Source organism: Carassius gibelio, chromosome A15 (assembly GCF_023724105.1).
Source record: "Carassius gibelio isolate Cgi1373 ecotype wild population from Czech Republic chromosome A15, carGib1.2-hapl.c, whole genome shotgun sequence".
In the NCBI taxonomy this organism is placed as follows: Eukaryota; Metazoa; Chordata; class Actinopteri; order Cypriniformes; family Cyprinidae; genus Carassius; species Carassius gibelio.
In genome coordinates, this window is record NC_068385.1 from 2,280,077 (window position 1) to 2,304,796 (window position 24,720).

Here is a 24,720-nt window from a genome sequence, read left to right on the forward strand (position 1 = left end):
GAACGAATAGGCTGTTCCCAGAGTGCTGTATCAAGGCACCTCAGTGGGAAGTTTGTGGGAAGGAAAAAGTGTGGCAAAAAACGCTTCACAACGAGAAGAGGTGTCCGGACCCTGAGGAAGATTGTGGAGAAGGACCGATTCCAGACTTTGGGGGACCTACGGAAGCAGTGGACTGATTCTGGAGTAGAAACATCCAGAGCCACCGTGCACAGGCGTGTGCAGGAAATGGGCTACAGGTGCCGCATTCCCCAGGTCAAGCCACTTTTGAACCAGAAACAGCGGCAGAAGCGCCTGACCTGGGCTACAGAGAAGCAGCACTGGACTTTTGGACAAATTTTGCATGTCATTCGAAAATCAAGGTGCCAGAGTCTGGAGGAAGACTGGGGAGAAGGAAATGCCAAAAATGCCTGAAGTCCAGTGTCAAGTACCCACAGTCAGTGATGGTCTGGGGTGCCATGTCAGCTGCTGGTGTTGGTCCACTGTGTTTTATCAAGGGCAGGGTCAATGCAGCTAGCTATCAGGAGATTATGGAGCACTTCATGCTTCCATCTGCTGAAAAGCTTTATGGAGATGAAGATTTCGTTTTTCAGCACGACCTGGCACCTGCTCACAGTGCCAAAACCACTGGTAAATGGTTTACTGACCATGGTATTACTGTGCTCAATTGGCCTGCCAACTCTCCTGACCTGATCCCCATAGAGAATCTGTGGGATATTGTGAAGATCAAGTTGAGAGACGCAAGACCCAACACTCTTGATGAGCTCAAGGCCGCTATCGAAGCATCCTGGGCCTCCATAACACCTCAGCAGTGCCACAGGCTGATTGCCTCCATGCCACGCTGCATTGAAGTAGTCATTTCTGCAAAAGGATTCCCGACCAAGTATTGAGTGCATATTGGTCAGATGAAATATGCTAATTTTTTGAGATAGGAATTTTGGGATTTCATGAGCTGTATGCCAAAATTATCAGTATTAAAATAATAAAAGACCTGAAATATTTCAGTTGGTGTGCAATGAATCTAAAATATATGAAAGTTTAATTTTTATCATTACATTATGGAAAATAATGAACTTTATCACAATATGCTAATTTTTTTAGAAGGACCTGTATTTATGGTAGGAAATGTACAAAATATCTTTACTTAATATCCTAATGATTTTTGGCATAAAAATTGATAAATTTGACCCATACAATGCGCTATTGCTAAAAATGTACCCCAGCGACTTGTTAAGACTGGTTTTGTGGTCCAGGGTCACATATAATGCTTTCAGGTTCATGCAATAAGTTGTGGAAGGAGTTCTGTAATTGCAAATGACTTGGAAAAGTCAACTGGGTAATTCATTGCAGATGATGAGGAGGCTGTAATTCGTTTCATCCATTAGCTCAAATTTGCCCTAATTATTTACTCGGATGCACAGACATGATTAAACCAAGCACCCTTTAGCAGGGCAGTGCAATGTGTTATGTTTGTCCCAGTCTCTCTGGTAATCAGGCCGATGGGCAGAGAACATTGGCTAAGTCAGTCTGACCTCACAACTGAAACGCATCCTTCTAATGATTTGTATTGGTTTGACCTGACATTAGCCCTTTTAAAATGCTGTTTAGATGCTGCCTGCTGGCTTTGTGTTTTTTTTATGACATTATACAATCATAAAATATTGGCTTAATGGTTACATTGACTATTCTCTGCTGTAAATTGGTTGTTGCTGGTCAAAACATAACATGCATCTTATTTAACATATTAAGTATTTTTTGAAGCTATCAGTCCAGCTGTTTGGCTAAGAATAGATTACTAATGGTTCATTTTATAGTCCATATTGTCTCAAGCCTATTTTTCACCTAAAGCATGTTTGTACCCATTTTAGGTTAAAAGCATTTTTGCAAAAAAACGTTAGCCTGAAAATAGCACAAAGGTTAATTACTGAACAGATGACTGAAAAGAGAAATGTTGATGGTAGAACTATTTATTTACCAATGAATATGATAGGACAAACTAGATTCAGTGAACTTGCTATACGCAAGCTTATGTCTGTTTTTACACTTTCTCTTCCCATGACAGACAGATCAGTCACATCTAAGATTAGAGTGTTAATTTCGCGCCGCTCCGGTCTCTGGCCGCCATGTGATTGAACCAAGGCAACCATCTGAGGTAACATAAGGTAGCAAGGTTACACCGACCCCTATCTTCGTTGTCGCCTTGAGTCACAGCGTAATCAAAATCCCTTTTTGCTCCGTTCACATGCTGATGAGCTGAATGAAGACACAGTGGATGTCACAAAGTCCTCCGATCTATATTAAGTCATTCATGTGTCTCTTTAGAGATAAGAATAAAGTTTTGAGGGCACATTTGTAATATACTGTGGGTATAGAAAATAATCACCCCCCCCCCCAAACACACTTAAAATAATCACATCTTTTTGCTTTGCAACCTGAAATGAAGACTGACACGGTTTCCTTTTATCCAGCTGTATTTAGCTGATATAACACCAACATGTCAGAAGAATAAAAGGATATACAATAAAGAAACAGAATCGCTGAGTTGGAAAAAGGGTCACCCCTCTCCTAAAAATGACTTGTAACCTCAATCAGGTGTAGCTAATCACCTTCTCAGTGGCACACAGAGCCATTTGACTTTCAGCTGTGGTCATTTTGATTAGCTCAGCATGAAAATAGCTTTTGCTGGAGCATTTCAGTCCTTGGCAATGCAACTGAAGCAAACAATCAATTATGGATGGCAAGGCACTGTCAAAAGATCTCCAGGATAAAGCTGTGGACAGGCAAAAGTCAGGAGATGGATACAAAACAATGCAAAGGCTTTATCAATGCCTAGAACCACAGTGAAGGAGAGGGTATTTGGAACAACACATACCCTCTGTGATTGGGACATCGCTCAAAACTGGATGAAAGAGCCAGGAGGAAACTGATCAGAGAGGCAACCAAGAGGCCTACAGCAACTCAGAAACAGCTGCAGGAATTTATGACAAAGAGTTGTCATTGTATGAAACAATATCACAAATTCTCCCACAAATGTGGCTTGTATGGGAAGAAAAAGCCAATTCCTCAAGAATAGTCACATGCAGTCACCACTGAGCTTTGCCAAAATGCAATCTGAAGATTATGAGGCAGATGAGACTAAAATTGAATTATTTGGCCTCAACACCAAACAATAGTTCTTGAGGAAATCCAATACAGCTCACCGTCCAAATAACGGCATATGTACGGTAAAGCATTTAGGTGGAAATATCATGTTCTGGGGGTGTTTCTCTGCAGCAGGAAATGGTGCGCTTGTCAGGATAGAAATAAAAATGAATGCAGCAAAATACTGTCAAATTCCTGAGAAAAATCTGCTGTCCTCTGCCAGAAATGTATCAAATGAAAGAAGGTTTACCTTTCAACATGACATTGAACCAAAGCACACATCTGAGCACACATTGGTTGAAGGAGAAAAGGTGAATGTCCTTGCATGACCTAGTCTGTGGAATGACTTGAAGACTGCAGTACACAAATGGTCACCATCAAATTAAACTGAACTTGAGCATATCTGCAAAAAAAGAGTGAGCAAATATTGCAAAGTCTAGATGTGCAAAAATATTAGGGACATTACCCAACAGACTAAAGGCTGTAATTAAAGCAAAAGGTGGTTCAACAAAATACTGATACAAAGGTGATCCTTTTTTTTCTTTTCTGATAGTTTGGTGTTATATTGTTCACTTGGATGTTCAAAGTTACACTGAGTAAATACAGCTGGACAAAACAAAAGGGGGCTAATTCTTTTCTGTATCCGCTGTATTAAGAAGGAAGTTTTGAACATGAACACTCTCTCATCTGATTCATTATCACTCCTATTAAAATCACAGATGTAAATAGCCCTATGCTGAAAATGTTAGTGCTGAAGGGATTTTGATTTTGAAATTCATCTTAAGAGTAAAAATGTCTCGAGTTGTAAGTTTGTAACTTTTATTTAGAAAACATGTCTTATTTTAATCAAAAGTGGCAGTAAATGTTTTTTTTTACAATGTTACACATAAGAGAGAAAGGTTATTTTAAATTATTTAAATTGTAAAAAATAAATACATTTCATATTACTGGTTTTACTTGAATTTTTGATCAAATAAATGCAGCTTTGATTAACATAAGAGATATCTTAAAAAAAATAATACAAAAACTAAGAAATAAAATTAACAATTCTTACCAACCCCAAACTTTATCATTAAAGTAGTCTTTATTGCTGTGAATGGTCTGTGTCTTAAACGGAGCTCTCTTCTGCTCTTTCACTGGCTGTTACCCTGTGAGTAAACTACTGTCTCAAATCAAACAAACTGTCTTGATATCTGTTCTCACAGTATCTTCCCATTTTTCTTTATCTGCCAGTTGCTGTAATAGTGTTTGTCTCTTTCAGAGTCCCCCTGTCATCCTGCTTCTGCACACACTGACAGACAATGAGGGAGACTGGAGCATTCTCCCACTACTGCCTCAGTAAGTGCTGCACATATTGATATTACCAACATTCAGCTTGGTGAAATCTCAGTCGATAAGGTTTAGTTTGTTTCATTTCGTATTACTGTTGTGTAGAACTCTTGTTCAAGATTCCTGTGTTGTTGATGTTTTTGGAGTCATAGAGTGCTTGTCACACAGTAGTGGTTCCTGAATGAATCAGTATTTTCAATGATTCAATTGATTGAATGATTCATTGACTCACTTACAAGGACTTTACTGATTAAGTTCCTGAATGAATCCATACTCTCGGACAAATTGTTTGAGTGAACGATTCAATGACTCATTTATAAAACAGACACTGAATGAATCTAGTGTTTATGAACAAATCATTTGAACAATTCGGTGACTGATTTATTAATCTCTTTTCATCACCTGCTGGTGTAAAAATTTAACTTGCAGCAATAATTTATTTAATAAGAAATCCCACCACTGATGCACAAACTAATTATGAATGACTATAGTCTGTTGGTATGTTTGTCTAAACTGGTATAAAGTTTCTTAATAATGCAGAATGTTTTTTTTATCCTCTAGTTTATCATCACTGTTTGGCAAGAACTCGTCTTGGATCATGTTTCTAGAGGAGGACACCAGAGTGAAACTTCATAAACTCCAAGAAGTCCTCCAAAGATTTGACTGCAGAAAAGTAAGAACTTTTCATATCGAGCCAAATAAATCATATTTCTTCATATTTAGCAAGATTAGAAATAGTATGTTATAGTGTTTTATTATCCATGTTCCATCATGGTGTTCATAAACCTTTCTGTTCACCAATAATTTTGAGCTAAAGTGAGGTTATTAAAATGGGTTCCACACATTTCTACTCATTAAAACACTATATGCACTAACAATCCCTTAAAATCTGACCATTCTGCTACCTGTAGAATTACCATAGTCTTTAACAGATTTAGAATTGTGCTCCTCCTAGCTCTATTTATCAGTGAGATCCCAATGTGTTTTAGTATTTTTTTAAATTATTATTATTATTATTAAATGATGACAGCATGAGTTCTTTTGAATGTCAGGCCCAAGGGTGTAAGCATATCATGCTGAAAGCTGTTCTGAGAAATGTATTTGCAGTCTGATCTTGTCATAGAAAAGTGAAAAGATGAAATGCGTTTGCACTAAATGACTATACATAATGCTGCTTTATCACTGTTAAAACCCTCCTAACAGCAATTGCAATTGCAACATTGCACAGAAGTGATAACCTTTTAATTTGCAGTTGTTATTCTCTTAAAATTGATGCTAATTGATGTCAAAAATACAACGCCAAGCCCACAAACTCAACTAGTTCATCCTATTTGTTTTATTTAAATGTGTGAGCGTAATAAATTTGATGAATTCCCTGACCGAATCTTTTTCACCTGCACATTTGACTTAGAGGATCTGTTTAAAATGTGTCACTTTGTCAGGTTTTACTTTACTGTATTTCTCATCGCAGTTTTGTAGTTGTCCTCATAAATGGCATTTAACACTGAATAAGTAATCCATATTTAAATTATGTGTTATATGTGAACTACATTATGATGAGTCAGATGCACAGTGCATTCAACACGACAGTAAGCTGTTTAGCACAGCACACAAGAAAAACAATAAAATTAAGTCAACCCCCCTGTCCCCCTTTTTTTTTAGTAATGACAATATCACTGTAGCGGAAGCCTGTGGAAGCTTATTTCCACCACAGAAAAAAAAAGAAAATAATTATAACTTTTTATCTCACAATTTATCCTTTCTTCTTGTTATTCTCAGAACTGTAAAATATAAACTCGCAAAAAGAAGAGTTAAAAAGTCATAATTACAGTACCTTTTTTATTTTTTTATTCTGTTACAGAAAAAAAAAAATGAATTGCAAGATGTAACCTTGCAGTTATGAGCCTATAACTTCAAATTGTGAGTTACAAACTCTTAATTCTGAGGATGAAAGTCAGAATTGTGAGATAACAATTTACAATTAATTTTATAATAATTATATTTTGTGTTGGAGATGCTTCCATAGCCGCTAAATTTGATTGCTGTTTTGACTGTGTTGTGGAAATAACCTCAAGAATTTTGTAAACTGGTTAAAATCAAGCTGTAATATATTCATGTCTGAATGAATAGTCTGAGACCACCAGACCATAACATCTGCTACGCTGTGATTTAGCCTGAGATGACCATCGCAGTCTGACTGATCTTCACATTTGTTCTCAGGAGTGGTTTCTTGGTAAGCCTCTGCATGATGAGGAGTCCACCATCATCCATCATTATGCTTTCTCTGAAAACCCTGCGGCTTTCGAGTACCCAGACTTCTCTGCAGGATGGGTTCTTAGCATCTCTCTGATCAACAGGTTAGAAAGACACCCTCAGCTGAACTGCTGGTTTCCTGAGTTCAGAAGATACGTATTAATACTATTTCATTTTGTTACTCGTACAAGTTTTCTGAACAGTTTTTCAAAGCTGGAATCTTTGCATTTGGAAAGTGATTATATCTGATGCCATGGTAGTTTGATATAGAGTATACCATGGTACTAAAAAATGGTGTTAAGGTGGTATTTCATGGTATTTTTTGGACCTACGAATTCCTATGTATAAACAGGTCCTGTGTTTTTTATTTATTATATATGTTGGATCTTCCCTTGTAGTTCACTAATTTTAGTTATTTGACATTTTAGTTTGACAAGCAAAATAGAAGAGGAGCCATTAAAATCGGACTTCACCATAGATCTGAAACATGAGGTGAGAATCTTTAAGGTGTACAGTATATTTTGGAATGATGATTGACTGACTGTATATTGTTATTTGAAATTAGTTTCATGATCTTTTAACTGTAGATTGAAGTGTCTAATAGTGGTCGACAGATATATCGCCAAGGCCGATATATTGGCTGATATTTGGCATTTTTTTCAAATGATCTGTTTTTCTGCTTGGTCGATGTGTTCGAAGCGGGACTTTTATTTGGATGGTGCCGAGAGCGGCAGCGCCTGAGCGCACGCAGTGCTCACAGTCTCTCTCTTGTTTGTCGTCGTCATTAACAGTTCTGTCTAATACAGATATAATACAGCTGTTTAATACAGATATAAGTCTGTATAATAATCAGATAGAGCGGTTAAATGAAGGAATTAATGTATACAGAAAGTATTATAACGATTGCTTTTATATTAGTCCAATTAGTAATAGAAAGGCAAACATGATAAAACGTTCTTATTTGCCTTCAGCATTAAGCAATGAATGGCTAATGAACATTTAATTTCAGAAACATTTATGTATATAATGAAGCAGCACAACTGTTTTATATTTTAATATATTTAGGGGCCAAGCACCAAAAGCACCTATTGTAACTGCTATTCTTCTTCCTCCTCTTCTTCTTTTTGTTGTTCTTCTTAAATTGAAATTTAAATTCTTCTTCTACAACTACTTCTTCTTCTCATTCTTTTTCTCTTCCTCCTCCTTTTCCTTCTTCTTCTTCTGCTGCTGCTGTTGCTGCAAAAGTCTATGGTAGTCCATAGAACCACTTGAGGAAAAGTTATGAAATTTAACACACAGATAGAGGACAGTCAAAATATTTGCATTCTCGATCTCAAACTCTCAGGCGCCCCCAATAGGCACAATTTAGGCAAATTTGCACTCATGTTTCTGCTAATAACTTTTGAAAATTATTTTTCTTCTGATTTCCTGGCTCATGCCGAGTTTAATACATACTAAAATGTAAATTTCTTTGAATTTGGTGAAATAAATAAATAAATAATCCAAACTCGTCCTAGACAATATTCACCAAAATTGTCTCAGAGCATCTTCATACAATGCTGGCAACAAGTTATCAAAAGCTTTACCAAACCATTTTTGTCAAGCACCGTAACGAATTTGACGAAGTTTGTGCAGAAATGGACCTGAGGCTACAGTACGCTTCCACAAAGCTTCAGTGGTTTTTGACCAAACTTGGTATGTGTTATAACAAGCATGACCTGAGGGCACAAGAGTAGTTTCGGCACAACTTATAAAATTTTTTTTATAACAAACTGCTTTTAAGTTCTAAGCAGGTTGTCCAAAAAACATAAGATTGCTCTCGTTAGATTCTAATTAAGCACAACTGAACCAGCTAATCAAGGTGTTCAGGGCTATTTAATTACAGACAGGAGCAGGTTTGGAGAACCCTGAGCCCATATTCATGAAAATTATAAGTAGATTCTAAGAGATGCTCCTAGTGACAAAATTCTTAGAAATGTGGGCATTTCCTCTTAAAATTTATAAAAAAATATCCTAGTAATGAAAAATGTAATTCAGAAAGCATCTTAACCCTTAAAAGAGCTCTTAATGTCCAAAATTGTTACAAGTACTGATGAGGACTTTTAATAGGCTTAAGAGTTTCTTTGGCAGTGGAGAAGATCTACGAAACGTGAAGAGGGAGAAGAGATGCATTGCACTCAATGCATTACAGTGAGTTAATAAGACTCTACACATTAGATGCAATGCAATGCATTAGATGCAGTGCACGTGCAATGATTGTGTTTGATGTGTTCAGTGATCATGACAGATGCTATTAGAGACACACTAACATCTCCGGCAGTTTAAAAATGCCATAGTGCCAGAAATGAAAGTAATCACTAAAGTAACTATGGCCATGTTCACACTGGCAGTTTTAGGGACTGACAACTGTGTTTGCTTGTGTGTGTCTTGAAATGACCCATTCAAGCAGCAGCTTACAGTAGCATCTCGAATACAGTCTATATGAATGTGCAACAGAGTCAAGCCCACAAGCTGCATTGAGTCACGCACGGAAAACAAACCTTGAAAATAGATGGTCAAGTCTAAAGACTGTGCCATAGGTACAAACGGGTCAGCCCTGACTCCTCACTAAGAGGAAAGTTTTAGTTTTTTCTTTGCTTTGGTTGCTCTCTGATTGGAGCTAAATTGTTCTTTAGCTAAGACTCCTACATATACTTTTTAAGCCTTATTAGCAGCTCTCTGAGAGGATTCTTTAAGAATAAAGGCCCTGGTTTTTACTGAGTAATTAAAGACCGCTCCTTAGCGCTTCATTTGACCTATGTTGTGTCTTTTTATTGAAATATAATTTATTCCTGTGATGACAAAGCAGAATTTTCTGCAGCCTTTACTCCAGTCTTCAGTGTCACATGATCCTTCAGAAATCATTCGAATATGCTTTTTAACATGCTATTTGGTGCTCAAAAATAATTTCGTATCAATGTTGAAAACATAAATTCCAGGATTCTTTGATGAATAGAAAGATCAAAAGAACAGCATATTTTTTAAATAGAATTTTTTGGAGCATTACAAATTTCTTTACTTTCCCTTTCTCTTTGCTGCATGAAAACATTAATTTCTTTTTTTTTTTTTTTTAAAAACCTTCTTACTGACCTCAAACTTTTCAACATCAAAATGACCGTTCATTGGCACAGTTGACTGGTTAAATACAAGTGTTCCAGAAAGCTGACATATTTGAAATGTCATAAAGTTGGCATACACCATGTTTGTACTGTGAGTGCCTTGTCGTTGTTGTGGAAAAAGAAGCTCTGTAATCATTCCCTCATTTCACCTTTTAACTGGAATAGCTCTGACAGTAGAGGAACATTTTGTTATCTCCACCTTCCTGTTCCCTATTTCCCTCTCCCTCAGTCTCTCTAGCTCTCTTTCCACAAAATTCATCTAAAAAAAAAAATTGGATTCTGCTCATCTAATCCCCATAGTCCCCAAAAAAAAAAAAAAAAAAAAACACCTTCACTGTACCTTCTGTTTTAGTGTGTTTTTCTTCTGTAACTCTTTCCCTGCAGAGCTGATGACAGACTCAGATAATTTATTGGATACATCTTGAGAATCTCATTTTCATGTGTGGGAGATCTATCTTTATATACAGAAACAATAACTTTTATTTAAAGTACTGTTACTGTATGTTCCATTCTTCTTAACATATCATGGTGCTCATGGAATGCTTCAGGTTTCAATTTGGCTGCAACGTTTTAGATCAAAATGGTTTTATTTCATTGTCAGTCACTCTAAAGTGACAATTCTGTAATTTACTCATCCTCATTACATTGCAAATTAAAAATTGTCTATGGACAACAAAATATATTTTACAAAACGTTTCAATGGGGAACCATCCCATTGTCTTTTATTGTATAAACTAAAACAGTTGAAACATTCTCCAAAGTATCTTATTTTGTTGTCGACAGAAGAAGAAAAAAATAGGTTTGGAGCAAAATGAGGATGAGTACATTTGCTGAAAACCCACCCTTATGTCACCTAACATGTAAATGAGTTTGTTCCTCCTTCAGAACAGATATGGAAATTTAGCTTAAAACATAATAATCTACAAGCAATCCACTCAACTCCAGTCCTTCAATTAACATATTGTAAAGTGAAAGGCTTCCAGCTAAAATATGAGTTCTTTATCCATTATTGTACTTTTTTGAGTTAAAAAGTGATCTGATCTGAATCAGGAGAGAGATATACACAGATCAAGCCCTATTTACAAGCTAAAACTGTTCTAAACAAGTATATCGGGGAATATAATTTTTTACTGTAGAAACTGGGGAACTGGATTATTGTGATGTGATTTTATCAGTTGTTTGGACTCTCATACTGACGGCACCCATTCACTGCAGAGAATCCATTGGTTTGTAATTGATGTAAAATCAAATTTCTCCAAATCTGTTCTGATGAAGAAACAAACTCGTTTAAATCTTATATACAGTAAGGTGAGAAAATGAGCTGCAAAATTACATTTTTGGAAGAACAGATTCTTTAAAAGTATTGCATTTTATTAAATTCTCCTTTATTTTCTCCTGCAGGTTGCACTGTACATTTGGGAGGATGGAAAGGGACCTCGTCTGACAGGGGTTCCAGAACTTTGCACGCTACCAGAGCACAATCCAAGAGCTCAACACTGTGCCACCACTGTCAGCAACCATTCACCAGTGTGTGTAGGTAACCTCCACACCAGGCACTTAACACACCTGGCACACACACCTAATCAGTATGTGGAGAAGGCTGACAAGGGAGAAAGGGCAAACCTTGGGTAGAAGCGATGAATGTGATTTGTAATGAAAATAAGGATAAAAGCATTTGCTGAATGAATAAATGAAATGGAGTGTCAGGGTTTGCACCTGTGTGAAAGAATATCATATTACTTTTAGTTTAAAAAAAGTGTTTGTGTGTGTGTGTGCTCCACGGAAGAAAGTCTTTAAGATAATGCTATCCATTTAAGATAAAAGCAGTGCAGTTATTTATTTGGTACATAATGTTTTCCTTTAAGCAACAGCGCATCTAATCTTGTGTTTACGCAATATTTGGAAAATTGATTGAGCACATCAGTACATTATAATGATAAAGAGGATGTTTCAACAGGTCGCTTATTATACCTCTATATTTCGAATTAAAATAAATTAAGATTCATTTATTCTAATCCTATGCTGGTCATGAGGCTTTTCATCCTGTTTAAGTCTGAAGACTGCAACCATGTGTTCACTGCATAATTGTTATGCTTTAAACTCTACTCAAGTGACTATGAATATGTGAAGTTGGGTTGCTCACATACATCACCATCAAGCACATTAAAGTGTCAGTCGCCTGTTTCCATTATGGATCATTACAATCTCATTGATTTTAAGTGCCACTTTGTGGTTTCTTTTGAAAACATTATATTATAAACTGCTATCCCAGCATGCTATGAATTGAGTGAACTACCGTGTCTTATTTCACAAGCTTTTATACCTCGAGTTGCATCAAGGATTTAACCTCCTTATTTCCATTTTGGTCACCTTCTTTCACACATGCAGACAATTGTGAGTGCTACACTGAGAAGATGAAATTACATTAAAACAAATTTTTAAAGGAAAAACACACACAAAAAAATACATTAACACTAAAATAAAAGTATGTATTTATGTTTTATAATTTGTAACATTTATAAATAAAACAAAATAATAATAATAATAATATATAATAAAACAATAATACTGTATGTTCACATAGTATATCACCATCAGTTGCATCTTTTAACTGTTTCCATTATAAACATTAAATTCTAATTGATTTTAAGGGTCACTTCGTGGTTTTAATTGCAAATATTATACAGAAGAAAAAAAAATCTAAAATCAGAAAAAAATCTAAATAAACAGTAAGTAAAAACAAAAGAAAATATTTATATTTTATGCTGTTTTTTAAGTCAGCTTTGTGAATATAGTTCATTATAAAATACAGATCATTTTAAAGCAGCTTTATAGTGTCAAAAGGGGAAAATAGTTTGTCAGTAATGCAAGAGAATAATAACAAACATTTGTCAATTTTTCAGTTAAGGTCAGTTCATTGATGATTTAGTGATATCATCCAGTTCAGCTCTGTTCTAATAGTGACTGTGCAATCAAGCTGACAATATGGGCAGAAGACTTGTCTGGTTCCCGTGGTCATGTCCCAATGGCCGTCTAGTTGATGAGGTCTTCACGGGGGATCTGTCTCTGGGGCTCATCTAGTTGATATGGTGCTGACATTCAGGCTTGTAGAGGTCGTCTCTAGGTTCTGGTTGACCTAATGCTGCCTAATAATCCTTTAATGAATGATTTTTATATTCTACGTATTATCAAATGGCAAGAGTTTTGAGATTGCATATGAATGTGATTTTTGAGCTCACTCAATTACTGAGGAAATTCAAGAAATTAAACAATTAGCAAGATTGCATTTGACATTGAGAACATAGGTTGTAATTCAGATATATTTTTAAGATGAAAAACTGTGGTTTTACAAATTCTAGAAATATGTTTTTCAAAGGAAAGATTTCTATCAAATAGCACACCTAGGTTCCTAACTGATAATGAAGAATTGACAGAGCAGCCAAGTGTTTGACAGTGTTCTAGGTCATTACATGTGGAGGTTTTTGGTCCAATAACATCGGTTTCAGTTTTGCTGATTGGTGTGTATTGCTGGGCCATGGTAATATACATTATGGAGCTAAGTATCACAAGGATAACAATGAACGCTACCATGTTTCCTGATGATATCTCCCAAGGGTAATGTAAACTGTGTATAGCAATGGTCCTAGTACTGAGCCTTGTGGTACTCCACACTGTACTTGTGATCGATATGATACCTATTTATTCTCTGCTATAAAATAAGAAAACAAAATATCTTCTGTATGTAATATTTTTTATCCTACAAAAAGATTAAGGGACACCAAATTTTTTAAATAACCATGCCTGTTTCCAACAGCTGTCTTCACTTCAGGCTATTCTAAAGGGCACCAGAATTATCAGGTTGTTTCAGTCAGGACTAGCTGTCCTCTCCTGCCCCAATGTGTCATCTCTTCTGACAACAACATCCAGATTCTCTTGGAATTTAATATTCACAGTGGGCTCAGATCAAAGCAATAGCTCCCTGAAGCAGTGCTGAGCACTTTTACCTAAGTTACGGTTATCAGGCCTTGGCATGCTCTCCTTAAATCCAGAACCAAAACCTCAACCAGAAATACACAGAAACACACACTGGCATAATACTAAAAGAAGTTGGACTGCATTGTCTGTTGAGTGGTGAAAATTACAAGTTTGATTTGGAAGGGCAGATGTTTCCTGAGAATAAACAACTTCCATTACAGTTTGTGACTCTTAAAGCTTGCATCTTTGCAAGTAAAAATGACTTGTGAGGTAATGAACTTGGTTGGTAATGTTGCATTGCAAGTATAACCCTGACATTTGCTGATGGTCTGGAAACACCTGTTGTGATTCACAGTGGCAAATTAGAATGGTTTATGAAGGGTGACTAAACACACTAATGTGGAATATTCCTCACATTAATGAGACACCTCCAAAATTAAAATTGTGACTGATGTGACTTCACAGGTGCAGTTTCAACAACAGAGACTGAATCATCACTTATATGATGCTTAACAAATTGTCACAAATAAACAATTAACAAACAGTTAAATAATTACTTTGTCATGGTAATGAGAATATATTTCTGGAATAAAAATAATTAGTTTCATGGCCTGTAAGAAATAATTCACTCCCAAATGTAGTATTATAATATTCTCTATTTTAAGTGTAGTGCAGCTAATTTAATCTGTTTATTGCACAGTTATCTGCATCCTTTCCATTTTTAGATAGTTGTACTCCTACTCATAACAGAGAATTATATACTATTATTTAATTTTATTTTTTTATTTTCAGTTTTAAATTTTCAATTTAGTTTAAATGTAAGTAATTGTATTAATAATGAATAATACATTTTTATAATTTAAATGTTATTGTTTTTTCAATATTTATTTTTAGCTTTAATTTATTTTATTTCAGTTTAATAATTTTAGTATTTCAACTTAAATTTATTTCAGTTAGTTACCAAGGAAACATTTAAAATGTTCTATTATTTCTATTTTATTTTATTTCAGCTTTGTTCCAATTAGTTTTAATAGTTTTACTTGTATTTTAATGATTTTGATCAGACCTAATACAGGTTACTGAGGTCTTTATAGGGTGTGGCCTTCTATAATTATTAAACTAATATGATTCTAATTTGAGACCCTTGATATATTGGTAAATGTAAAGGTTTACTAACCATCTGTTCCTAAAATATGGTTATATGGTGTACAGTTGTACACTCCAATTGTCATTTATTTAATTATATTTTATGATCAGCCTTTTATTTGTTCAGTTAATACCAGTTCAGTATCTGTGTGTCCAAAAGTAAGTTGTAGAAAAAACAAAATAACTTTTCTAGCAGTGTTCTTACTTTTTACAAAGCTCTGCACAGTAAATAAGTATTTAAATTGTCAGAATAATTGCACAGGGATGACTATGTAACATTATTTACATTTTTTAATCTCTTCACCCGTGTGTCCCCAGGACCAGCCTGTTAAGAGCGACAGCATCTTTGTAGCAGTGAAAACTTGTAAGAAGTTCCATTCCGACAGAGGTGAGTGGTATGTTCCTGATAATCAGTGCCCCTAACACATACATTGCCATAGCCATTGATACTGTGGGTGCTTGTGGGATATTCTCTTTTCACTATCATATTGGCGAAACAGATCTGGCAAACTATCCAATTTATATTTGTGTTTGCACTCTGGATAGTGTCAAAAGTTTTCTATTTACATTGTGTTTTTTGCAGCATTGAATAATGTAGCCAATCCCAGACATATCTGTTGATTTCTTGAAAAAGGTTCAAGAGGTTTTTAATTTAGAAAAAACTCATCGCTCAAAACACCAGAGTTTTTGTCCAGTGCTGAGTTTTTCAAGCTCACGAACCCTCTAATAATATCAAAACTTCACGAGATTGCGACTAAAGGCCCGTTCACACCAAGCACAATTACTATAAAGATAACGGCATAGATAAAGTTCTAAAAATCGTTCTCAATATTAAAGAATAGCAAAGTCCACACCACAACTATAACGATAAAGGCACAGAGAAACGATATCGTTCGAATCACTTTCAGAACGATTTATTTTTTCTGATAAATGATAAAAACATTACCAACCAACCAGAATCAATCCTGCTGTAATGAGCTCGAGAATTTAAAGCAGCAGACGCGTGTCTGCTTAGAATAAACAGACGATATTGTTTACTGGTGTCGCTGCTAATATCGTTATCTTTATAGTTATGTTTATAGTTATCGTTCTTGGTGTGAACGGGTCTTAAGATGATGGACAGCTTTTTAGTGATTATATAGCGAGAGTTCATTGCTTGCTCATTAGTATGCTATCTCTATACAGTTACAGTAAATGTTAATGCGCACAGGTTTCACCGAATAGGCTTACTCCTTGCATCTGTTGATTTCTTCTTATGTGTGAATTAGTTGGTGTTATTTAGTGCGAATATCAAATTTCAACAGCTCTGATAACTGATAAACAGTGTTATGGGTCCTCCCATTCTTAACAAGAGCACTTAGTGATAGTGTGCGAAAAGTTATGTGTGGTGCCTGGAGCGCTGCACGTCACTGCTGATGAAGTCTGACGTCTTCTCTTTTTAACAGTTCAGAAAGCATAACTGTTTGACCTCCGAAGTGACTCCACATTGAGTGCCAAGGTGACGTCACTCCAGTCTTCTCTCCACTAGTATAGCCCTTCACAGCAACTCTGGGCAGTCGCTAACCACCAGGCATCAATTCAAACTTAATGAGACCGATCAAGTGTTGAAGTTTGAATTCAGAGAACCATCTGGGAAAGAGAAAAAAATCCCTCAACGCCGAACCAACTGACTCATCAGTTGCATCTAATTGCGCCGATTATCATAATTATCTCTCGCTAGTCACTTTGAGGAGTTTTAAGGATGGTATTAGAAGGATGATATTTCCCCCTTCAATTATTTTTAGATGAAACTGCTGCATCCACAAGTCTTGTTATAAATGGAGGCATCAGTTGGAACAGTTTGTTACAAATCTGATGCTCTCTTATCTGCAAAATGCTGTTCTACTACTGCAGATGCTTGTGGTTTAGACATGATGGCATTAGAATGGATTGGGTTTGCATCATGTGTTTGTTTCCAGAGGTCAGCATTAAAAAACAATATCCAAGATCATTAATATTAGACGTTGATCACTGTCGGCCCTAGAAGATAAAACAGCGGTCTGAGGATTGTGGGACTTATCTGTTATGTGTTGAAGTGTTGATTGATTCTTTTCCCATACAACAGTTCCTGTGGTGAAGAAAACATGGGCTAAACAAGCATCTCTGCTGGAGTATTACAGTGATTATGCCGATCCTTCTATACCCACCATTAATCTGGGAGTGCCAAACACAGAAAGGGGTGAGTGGTCATTTATATTTTTATAATTGATCTTCACATCATACCGAAAGTGAGATTTATTCTTAAATCACCAAATAGAATGGCTAACAGGTGATTTAAGATCTTGGGTGTCATAATTTTACGATATTTTAAATGGCATGTAATGCATTGAAATGTGAGACGTGGCTCACTACAAAAAAAAATGTTAACCATTGCCAGTCATTACAGTTTTCATTAATATAGTTTACTGCAGATTTCAACAGATGATTTCACAAATATGATACTGTTAAACAACTAATTGTAAATAAATAAAATAAGATCAAGATCTCTGATGTGTACATAAAATGTCTAGCACTTCATGCTGGATCCAGTGGAGGCTTTCTGGAACTTTATGATTCTGAGGACAGATTAAATGGAGGTATATTATGGATGTGAATGCAAATGTCTTTTGTCCTGGAGCTTCATGTGTTTGTTGTAGATCTCAGATATTGCGATGCACTGGCTGATAGAGTTTAAAATGTTTTTTTTTTTGTGGAATTCTGATTTGATTCAAGTTTTGGGATACATTTTTTTTTTTGCTGATTAGATTGAAATTGAACATGTTAACACAAGAAGCAGTCAGTAAATGCGGTGTGCTGTAGGGTCAGCTTTCAGTATTGCTTTCTAATCCTGCCAAGCCGAGCCACAGGCTGATAAGCTGCACTTCCATGGCATACAAATCTGATTATCATGTTGAAGTGAAGTCTGATGCTGAAGTGTTTCACTTCTGATTAGAGCAGGAAGTCCAATCAGAGCCACACACTGGGGTGGACATCTTCATTTTCTGTACTGGAGTCTTTCATTTTGCTAATTTGTCCGTTTAAATGATGACAAATACTTTAATAGAAACCCCTCCAGCACTCCTGCACTCATGATGTTTCTCTTTCCTGTGGGGTTTTTCTAACACTCAGTTAAAAGGAAAACTTTATTTCAGGTAGCTTCTGATGGGTCAGTCCTTCGTTTGATCACCTTCTCCCTTTTGTTTGATACTCTACAAAGCTCTGCCTACTTGTTTATCCATAAGAGTGTTAATTTGACATGATGTTTGTGACTAAGAACCTTCTCCAATGGATTCACCAAATTTTCTTTCTTATTCTCACCTGATGTCAAAGCAATCATAGCAGGATTTTTGCTTTTAATCATTGACAGAAGACGATGAAAATGAGGCTGTGTTTGAAGTTCAGAGAGATCAGAGACACTAGTTTACCTATCTATATTTTTTAATCTATCTATTATTGTTCTGACTATCGTTCAGTCGTAAGATGTTCTGACTATCATTTTATCTATTTTTCAATCTACCGTTCAATCATCCATCCATCTGTTCTATCTATTTGTATTATGTAACCGGTCAACCTATCGTTCTCTTCTTCTATCTGTCTGTTATTCTAACGTTGTTAGAATCTGTCTTTATGTCTTTCATCCTCATATTTAGATATAGATTTATACACACAGAGAAATAACCACATAATATTAAACAATATAAATCAAGGTAATTGTCATTTAATTAATTTAATTATATATTTAATAAAATGTATCTATACACACATGAGAGAGAGATGTTCCAATTCTTTATGAAATGTGTATTTTATACACACACACACACACACACACACACACACACAGATGTATATAGTATTTGTGTGTTTATGTAGGAATATGTGGATTTCACACTCACAGGCAAATAAACAACAATTTTTTCCATAAAAATGAAGAAGTTATTAATTGTTTATTAATTTATTTGCTTATATGGTTATATAAATAATTTAACAATTATATAATATTTGCTTCAACTCATATTTGTACTTATGAATATATAATAAAATAACTTTTGTGGACCTTGGTGGAAGTAAAGTGTTGAATTTCTTAGATATGCAGTTCAGTAAATAATTCTTTCTGTCATTCCAGTTGAAATTAAATTCAAATTCACACTCATGAACTGAAAGGGAGCACTCTGAATTATGGCCAGTCCTGATGTACACACTGTCTCACCTCAGGATGGCTGCTTGCTCCCCTCATCACTGTCTTGAGGGTGGATATAACTGGTGGCTGCAGGCTATCTGACAGGCTGGCACACTAAAGGGACCTGTGATATTTGTTGTGGAGAGGTTCCTGTTCTCCCTGTGAAGTCTGACAGCAGCACATCTTGTTCTGCTCTCTTCCTACGGCCTTCATTGTCGCTGATGCATTCGTGCTTTTCTCACATTACTTTCACCAGTGCAGTTTCTGTTTTTCTACTATGCGTACAGTTCCTTCAGGGTCTTCCCTTGTCTTTTATTGTCCTCTGACGGTGCACATTGTCTATTCAATACCACAATCTGATTGTTTGCTTAGGAAACATCGTGATATCACATCATGTTTGCAGTACTTATCAGAAGAGTACATAATAGATATATGGCGTCCTGTTCTCATTCCATTTCTCATTCAGGCTGTGGACGGACAGTGTGTTAATTTGCAGTTTCTTCGGACAGCTGAATGTGAAGATCTCAGCAAAGTCAGACAAAGTCATCTCACCTTTGGGTATTAAAAAAACATGAGCTGGATTTGGAGGACATTGTTTAGTAGAGGATATGACAGGTGCTTGCTGAATTTTCTTGTACTTTATGCTTCCAACATATTAAGTAATTTTTTCCGCTTGCAGGTCACTGTGGGAAAACATTCGCTATCTTGAGGAGATATTTGAGCAGTCATGTGCCCAAGACCGATTGGCTGTTGATTGTGGATGATGATACTCTTATAAGGTAAGGCAATTCGGGTGTACATGTAGACAATATGCCTGTTTTCTGGAAAATGGCATGATTTTGTAAGAAATATGTGGTGTTTGCACCAATTTACACTTGAGTGGGTGGCATTATGTGTTTGGTTCTCACAGCTTGCCCAGACTGCAGGCCTTGCTGAGCTGCTATGACTCCAGTGAGCCGGTGTGTCTGGGAGAGCGTTATGGGTATGGACTGGGACAGGGAGGATACAGTTACATCACTGGTGGTGGGGGGTGAGTGCCTGCTACACACTCAAAACAGCCTTTTGACATTAGTTGATGTGTTCTGGACACTTTAAGGATAAATAAAAAAAAAATAAACATTTTATTTTACAAATGTTATAATTTAAAGATATTTTGCATGCTCATTTCTTCTATTTTTACAATTAGATTACTTTTGGCATACTCGTCGAACAGTCTTCTGGAAATTTGTTATGTATCTATGAATGTTTATTTTTCATGCTGTATTTTGCAATATTGTGATGCATACACTTACTTACAGCTTTTTAAGAGCATTGGTTTTCATTTTTTATGTGTATTTAAACTAAATGGTATAGAATTTGAATTGACAATTTTTTTCCTTTTAAGTAATTATTGCTCACAGATTTAATATTGATCCATCCCTAATTTGAACTCCAAGACCACTGCGATTTTAAAATAAAAAAATACTTAGAGCAGTTGTTTTCAATCATTTCATTTTATTGCATTAATTATAGTTTGTAAAGAAAAAAAAAACTTAATAATTGAGGATGTTGCACACTTTTTCATTCCATGTGACATGATTACAAGTGACAAATGCCTCCAAAAGAGTAAAAACGTAATTTTTGCAATTCATTTGCTGCATATTCAAAAAAAGAAAGTGAATAATGGTAAACATTTAATAATAAAAGAAAATTATGGGTGTCTCAGTGTGTAATCCTGTTTTAGATTGGCAGCAAATTGCATTATTTTAGAACCATTTGATTATATATAAAAACAAATCAAGGTGTGAACTAAAATCATGCAAAAACATGCAAAATATGATTCTTGAATTATATGTAAATACAAACTGCATCATGTTAAATTAAATCTATGAATATTCCCAGTTTATTTTAATAAAAAATTATGAAGACAGGCATCAGGCATCATAATTGATACCAGAGAAACTATTCAGAAATACCAGAGAAACTATGCAGTTTGGGGGGCCTTAAAATAATTTACTTTATATGTATATAATGTATATATATAAAATCTCCCTGTGACGTCTTCACATGCCTAATGGTGTACTATAAATAGATAATTGGGTGCAAACATTTATTGGTAATGTAAGTCTACTGCCATTACGACTGAGGAACATTACAGTTTACAGAAGTGACGACAAAGTGCGCTAACTACAATTGGCACCTGAGCTCTCTAATTTGGCCCCCTACAGATAAATGGCCACATGCTGTGCAATTTGCTAGCATATTTGGAAACAACTCCAGCAGAAATGAGCTTACCGTAAGTGACTGTGTTGTTAGTGCACATGCAACAATCTCTTGTGTGAGATTCACAAACCCTGCAATGACAAATCAGTATTTCCTATCACAGTGCTCAGTAAAGAACTATTCAAATTGTACATGACAGATGTTTTTGGACATCCTGCATTGGAGACGTCAAGTGTTGCTGTGTCGTGTCTCATACATTGTGGGAAAGTCATGGCCTAGTGGTTAGAGAGTTTGACTCCTAACCCTAGGGTTGTGGGTTCGAGTCTCGAGCCGGCAATACCACGACTGAGGTGCCCTTGAGCAAGGCACCGAACCCCAACTGCTCCCTGGGTGCTGCAGCATAAATGGCTGCCCACTGCTCCGGGTGTGTGTTCACTGTGTGTGTGTGTTCAGTGCTCTGTGTGTGCACTTCGGATGGGTTAAATGCAGAGCACGAATTCTGAGTATGGGTCACCATACTTGGCTGAATGTCACGTCACATCACGTCACTTTCATTATTTTTTTTCATACAGGATGGTGTTCAGTCGAGAGGCTGTGGTCCAGCTGTTGGCGAGCGGCTGTAAGTGCTACAGTAATGATGCTCCTGATGACATGGTTTTGGGAATGTGTCTCAATTCTCTACGAGTTCCTGTCACACACAGTCCCCTCTTCCATCAGGTACACACACACACACTTTTTACCTAATCTAAATGAGGATGTATCATGGACCTTTCTTTTATATTCAGCGAACTATAATTGCTATAGGCTAAAACTGACCCTAGAACCACTACAATAAAACGTTTTTTTTTTTTGTTTTTTTTTTTTTTTTACAAAACTTGAATTCAATATTATTATTATTATTATTATTATAAGTTGTTGTAGAAGTACATGTATTTTTCCAAGCTTCTTAGAATTTATTTTTCAGGGTTATTAGCCCTGTGTAGTGTAAGTGTAACTATTTTAAATCATTAATTTTCCTAGCGACACACTGTTGGCTATTATTATTATTATTATTAAGCTGGCTTGAAAAAGCCAACTTACTAATCTTCTTCTCGTTCTTCTAGCTATAACCACCAAACTTTTTTTTTTATATTAGCTATCTTTCAGTTGCTTTTTGTCTGTTTTACTAAATCAGCTGGATTCGACCGTTATATTAGCTGTTTTTCAGCTGTGTATTCTTTTACTGAATTAGCTGGTTTTAACTATATCTGTGAGTCTGTCATTTTAACTTATAAAAAACTATTAAACTAGGCTTAAAGCCATCTTAAAGTTTGTCTACAAACTGTACTCATCTAGTTATTATTTTATATTTATTTGTAATTATATTTAATTTTCAGTTACCCGACGTCTTAGGATGCATTACAACATTTCTGTTCCCAGAAGTATAACTAGTATAACTTAAGGTTTTTTTTTTTTTCCTACACTCACACTGCTGCATATCTATCAAAATATGTATTGATAAAACAAATATTAGTAATAATAACTCACTTAAATTGTATTTCTTTATATATATATAAAAATATATATATATATATATATATATATATATATATATATATATATATATATATATATATATATATATATATATATGATTTCAGATTTACCCAACTTCTCATGGTATTGTCAAACATGTTGTTTACAGAAGTTTATCTAGGTCAAAGCACATACAGCACATGAACTGACTCCTTCAGTACTTGTCCTGTCCTACTGCCAGCACACATTGTTGTTCCATGGTGTTTTGTCTACTAATCAAATGGGACAAAATGTGTAGGCAGCACAGCAAGTATCCCAACACCTGAGCCATTTGTTTTCCCGTCAGTCTTCATTTTTCAGTGGACTGGATGTCTCAGATAGGATTTGAAAAGTTCAGTTGGATTGGGTGATACCATGTCTGTCTGCGTTCAAACTACACATTTATGTGAGCAATGCATTTTGTGCATTTAAAAAAAAATATATAATAAAAACAGATTGTTAATTTTTAGTACAGATGGTACAGGTCTGTATATATTTCCTAAACTCCATTAATAATTAAAAGTGCTGACCTTTGCAGATGTTAAGAAAGTGGTCCAGACTTGTTCATTCTGAGGTATTTCTTGAAAAAAAAAAATATATATAATAATAATAATTTAACATCGACTTCCACTACTTTAAGACTTTTTATAAGAGTTCAATCAAACCTCACATCATTTTGCCAGTGTGTGGAGAGATGTTCTTTTTTCAGAGATATTATCTTTTAATGTACTAGATAACAGGAAGTTAGTTTCATTAGATAACACTAATCATATCTCCTCCTGTGTTTAATTTTGTATTCTGCCTCAGGCTCGTCCAGAAGATTACTCAAAGGAGTTTTTGGCCCACCAGACCCCCATTTCCTTTCACAAACACTGGAACATAGACCCTGTTGCGGTTTTTAACAAGTGGTTGCTGAACAACAGACACACAGAAGGACTACAGAAAAGCACTAAGGAGGAATTATAGTGTCTGCGTTTGTGTGTGTGCATGTGCGAGAGTAGTAATGTGTGTATGTCTGATCTGTGTCATTCTAGTATGTTTTCTATATTGTGAATCTTGCACAAACATGACTGAAAGGGTGCCTTCTGGTCTGTATGAATGTCCCTAACAGTGTTTTCTTGGGAGTTGCATGTCTTAAATGTATGTTGGAGAAACATTTCTGAAGTATTTATATTACACGATTATCATGACCTATTCAAGGTTATTTGTAGGTTTATTTTTAAACACTTTTGTTTTCTAAAAGATTTGAATTATGTGTGAATTATAATAATTGGAATTTATGATAAACTTTAAATCCTGTTGCCTTAAATCTGTCTTTGCGGTGAACTTATTTCAGTGTCCCACCTCACTTAATAGATTTTTCACTGGGATAAAACTTAATAAATTTAAATGCCTAATGATTTTTTCCACCACTGATGTAAAACTGCACAGTATTCTAATCTACTAAATGTAAATTAAAACTAAGCGCAGGAATGCCTTAATTGAAATGAATAAATAATTCACTTTGTTTATGAGTAATGAAACATCATAAACATCCTGTTCCGGCTTGTCTGCTCGGCAGTGTATCTGAGCTGTGCACTCCTCAAAATGAGTCTACTGAATTGAAATCCGCACCAATGATCTATTGATCTATTACCGTTCGCTTCAACGAAAGACAGCTAATCGGATATTTAGAAGACAATTTGGTGTTCTTTGTTTGATAACATGTCTTTGTCAGTTTGAGTTCTGTTTGGTTGGACAGACAGATAGATAGATAGATATATAGATAGA

At 35.5% G+C, this 24,720-nt stretch overlaps 1 protein-coding gene across 2 annotated transcripts in view; it reads left to right on the plus strand.

Moving 5' to 3' along the window:
- The window catches only part of b3glcta (beta 3-glucosyltransferase a), a 74,451-nt gene extending 50,192 nt beyond the window's left edge, over positions 1-24,259 (plus strand). Inside the window, exons 5-15 of one of the 2 annotated variants that reach the window (XM_052616279.1) lie at positions 4,400-4,476; positions 5,029-5,140; positions 6,688-6,824; positions 7,149-7,212; positions 11,280-11,411; positions 15,318-15,387; positions 17,104-17,217; positions 19,874-19,973; positions 20,105-20,224; positions 21,969-22,113; positions 23,758-24,259. In XM_052616279.1, the coding sequence (XP_052472239.1) occupies positions 4,400-4,476; positions 5,029-5,140; positions 6,688-6,824; positions 7,149-7,212; positions 11,280-11,411; positions 15,318-15,387; positions 17,104-17,217; positions 19,874-19,973; positions 20,105-20,224; positions 21,969-22,113; positions 23,758-23,916 (1,230 nt within the window). In that variant the 3' untranslated portion in view covers positions 23,917-24,259. The remainder of the gene's footprint in view (positions 1-4,399; positions 4,477-5,028; positions 5,141-6,687; positions 6,825-7,148; positions 7,213-11,279; positions 11,412-15,317; positions 15,388-17,103; positions 17,218-19,873; positions 19,974-20,104; positions 20,225-21,968; positions 22,114-23,757) is intronic. The other variant, XM_052616281.1, reaches the window with a different exon arrangement.
- The last annotated feature ends 461 nt before the right edge of the window (positions 24,260-24,720 follow it).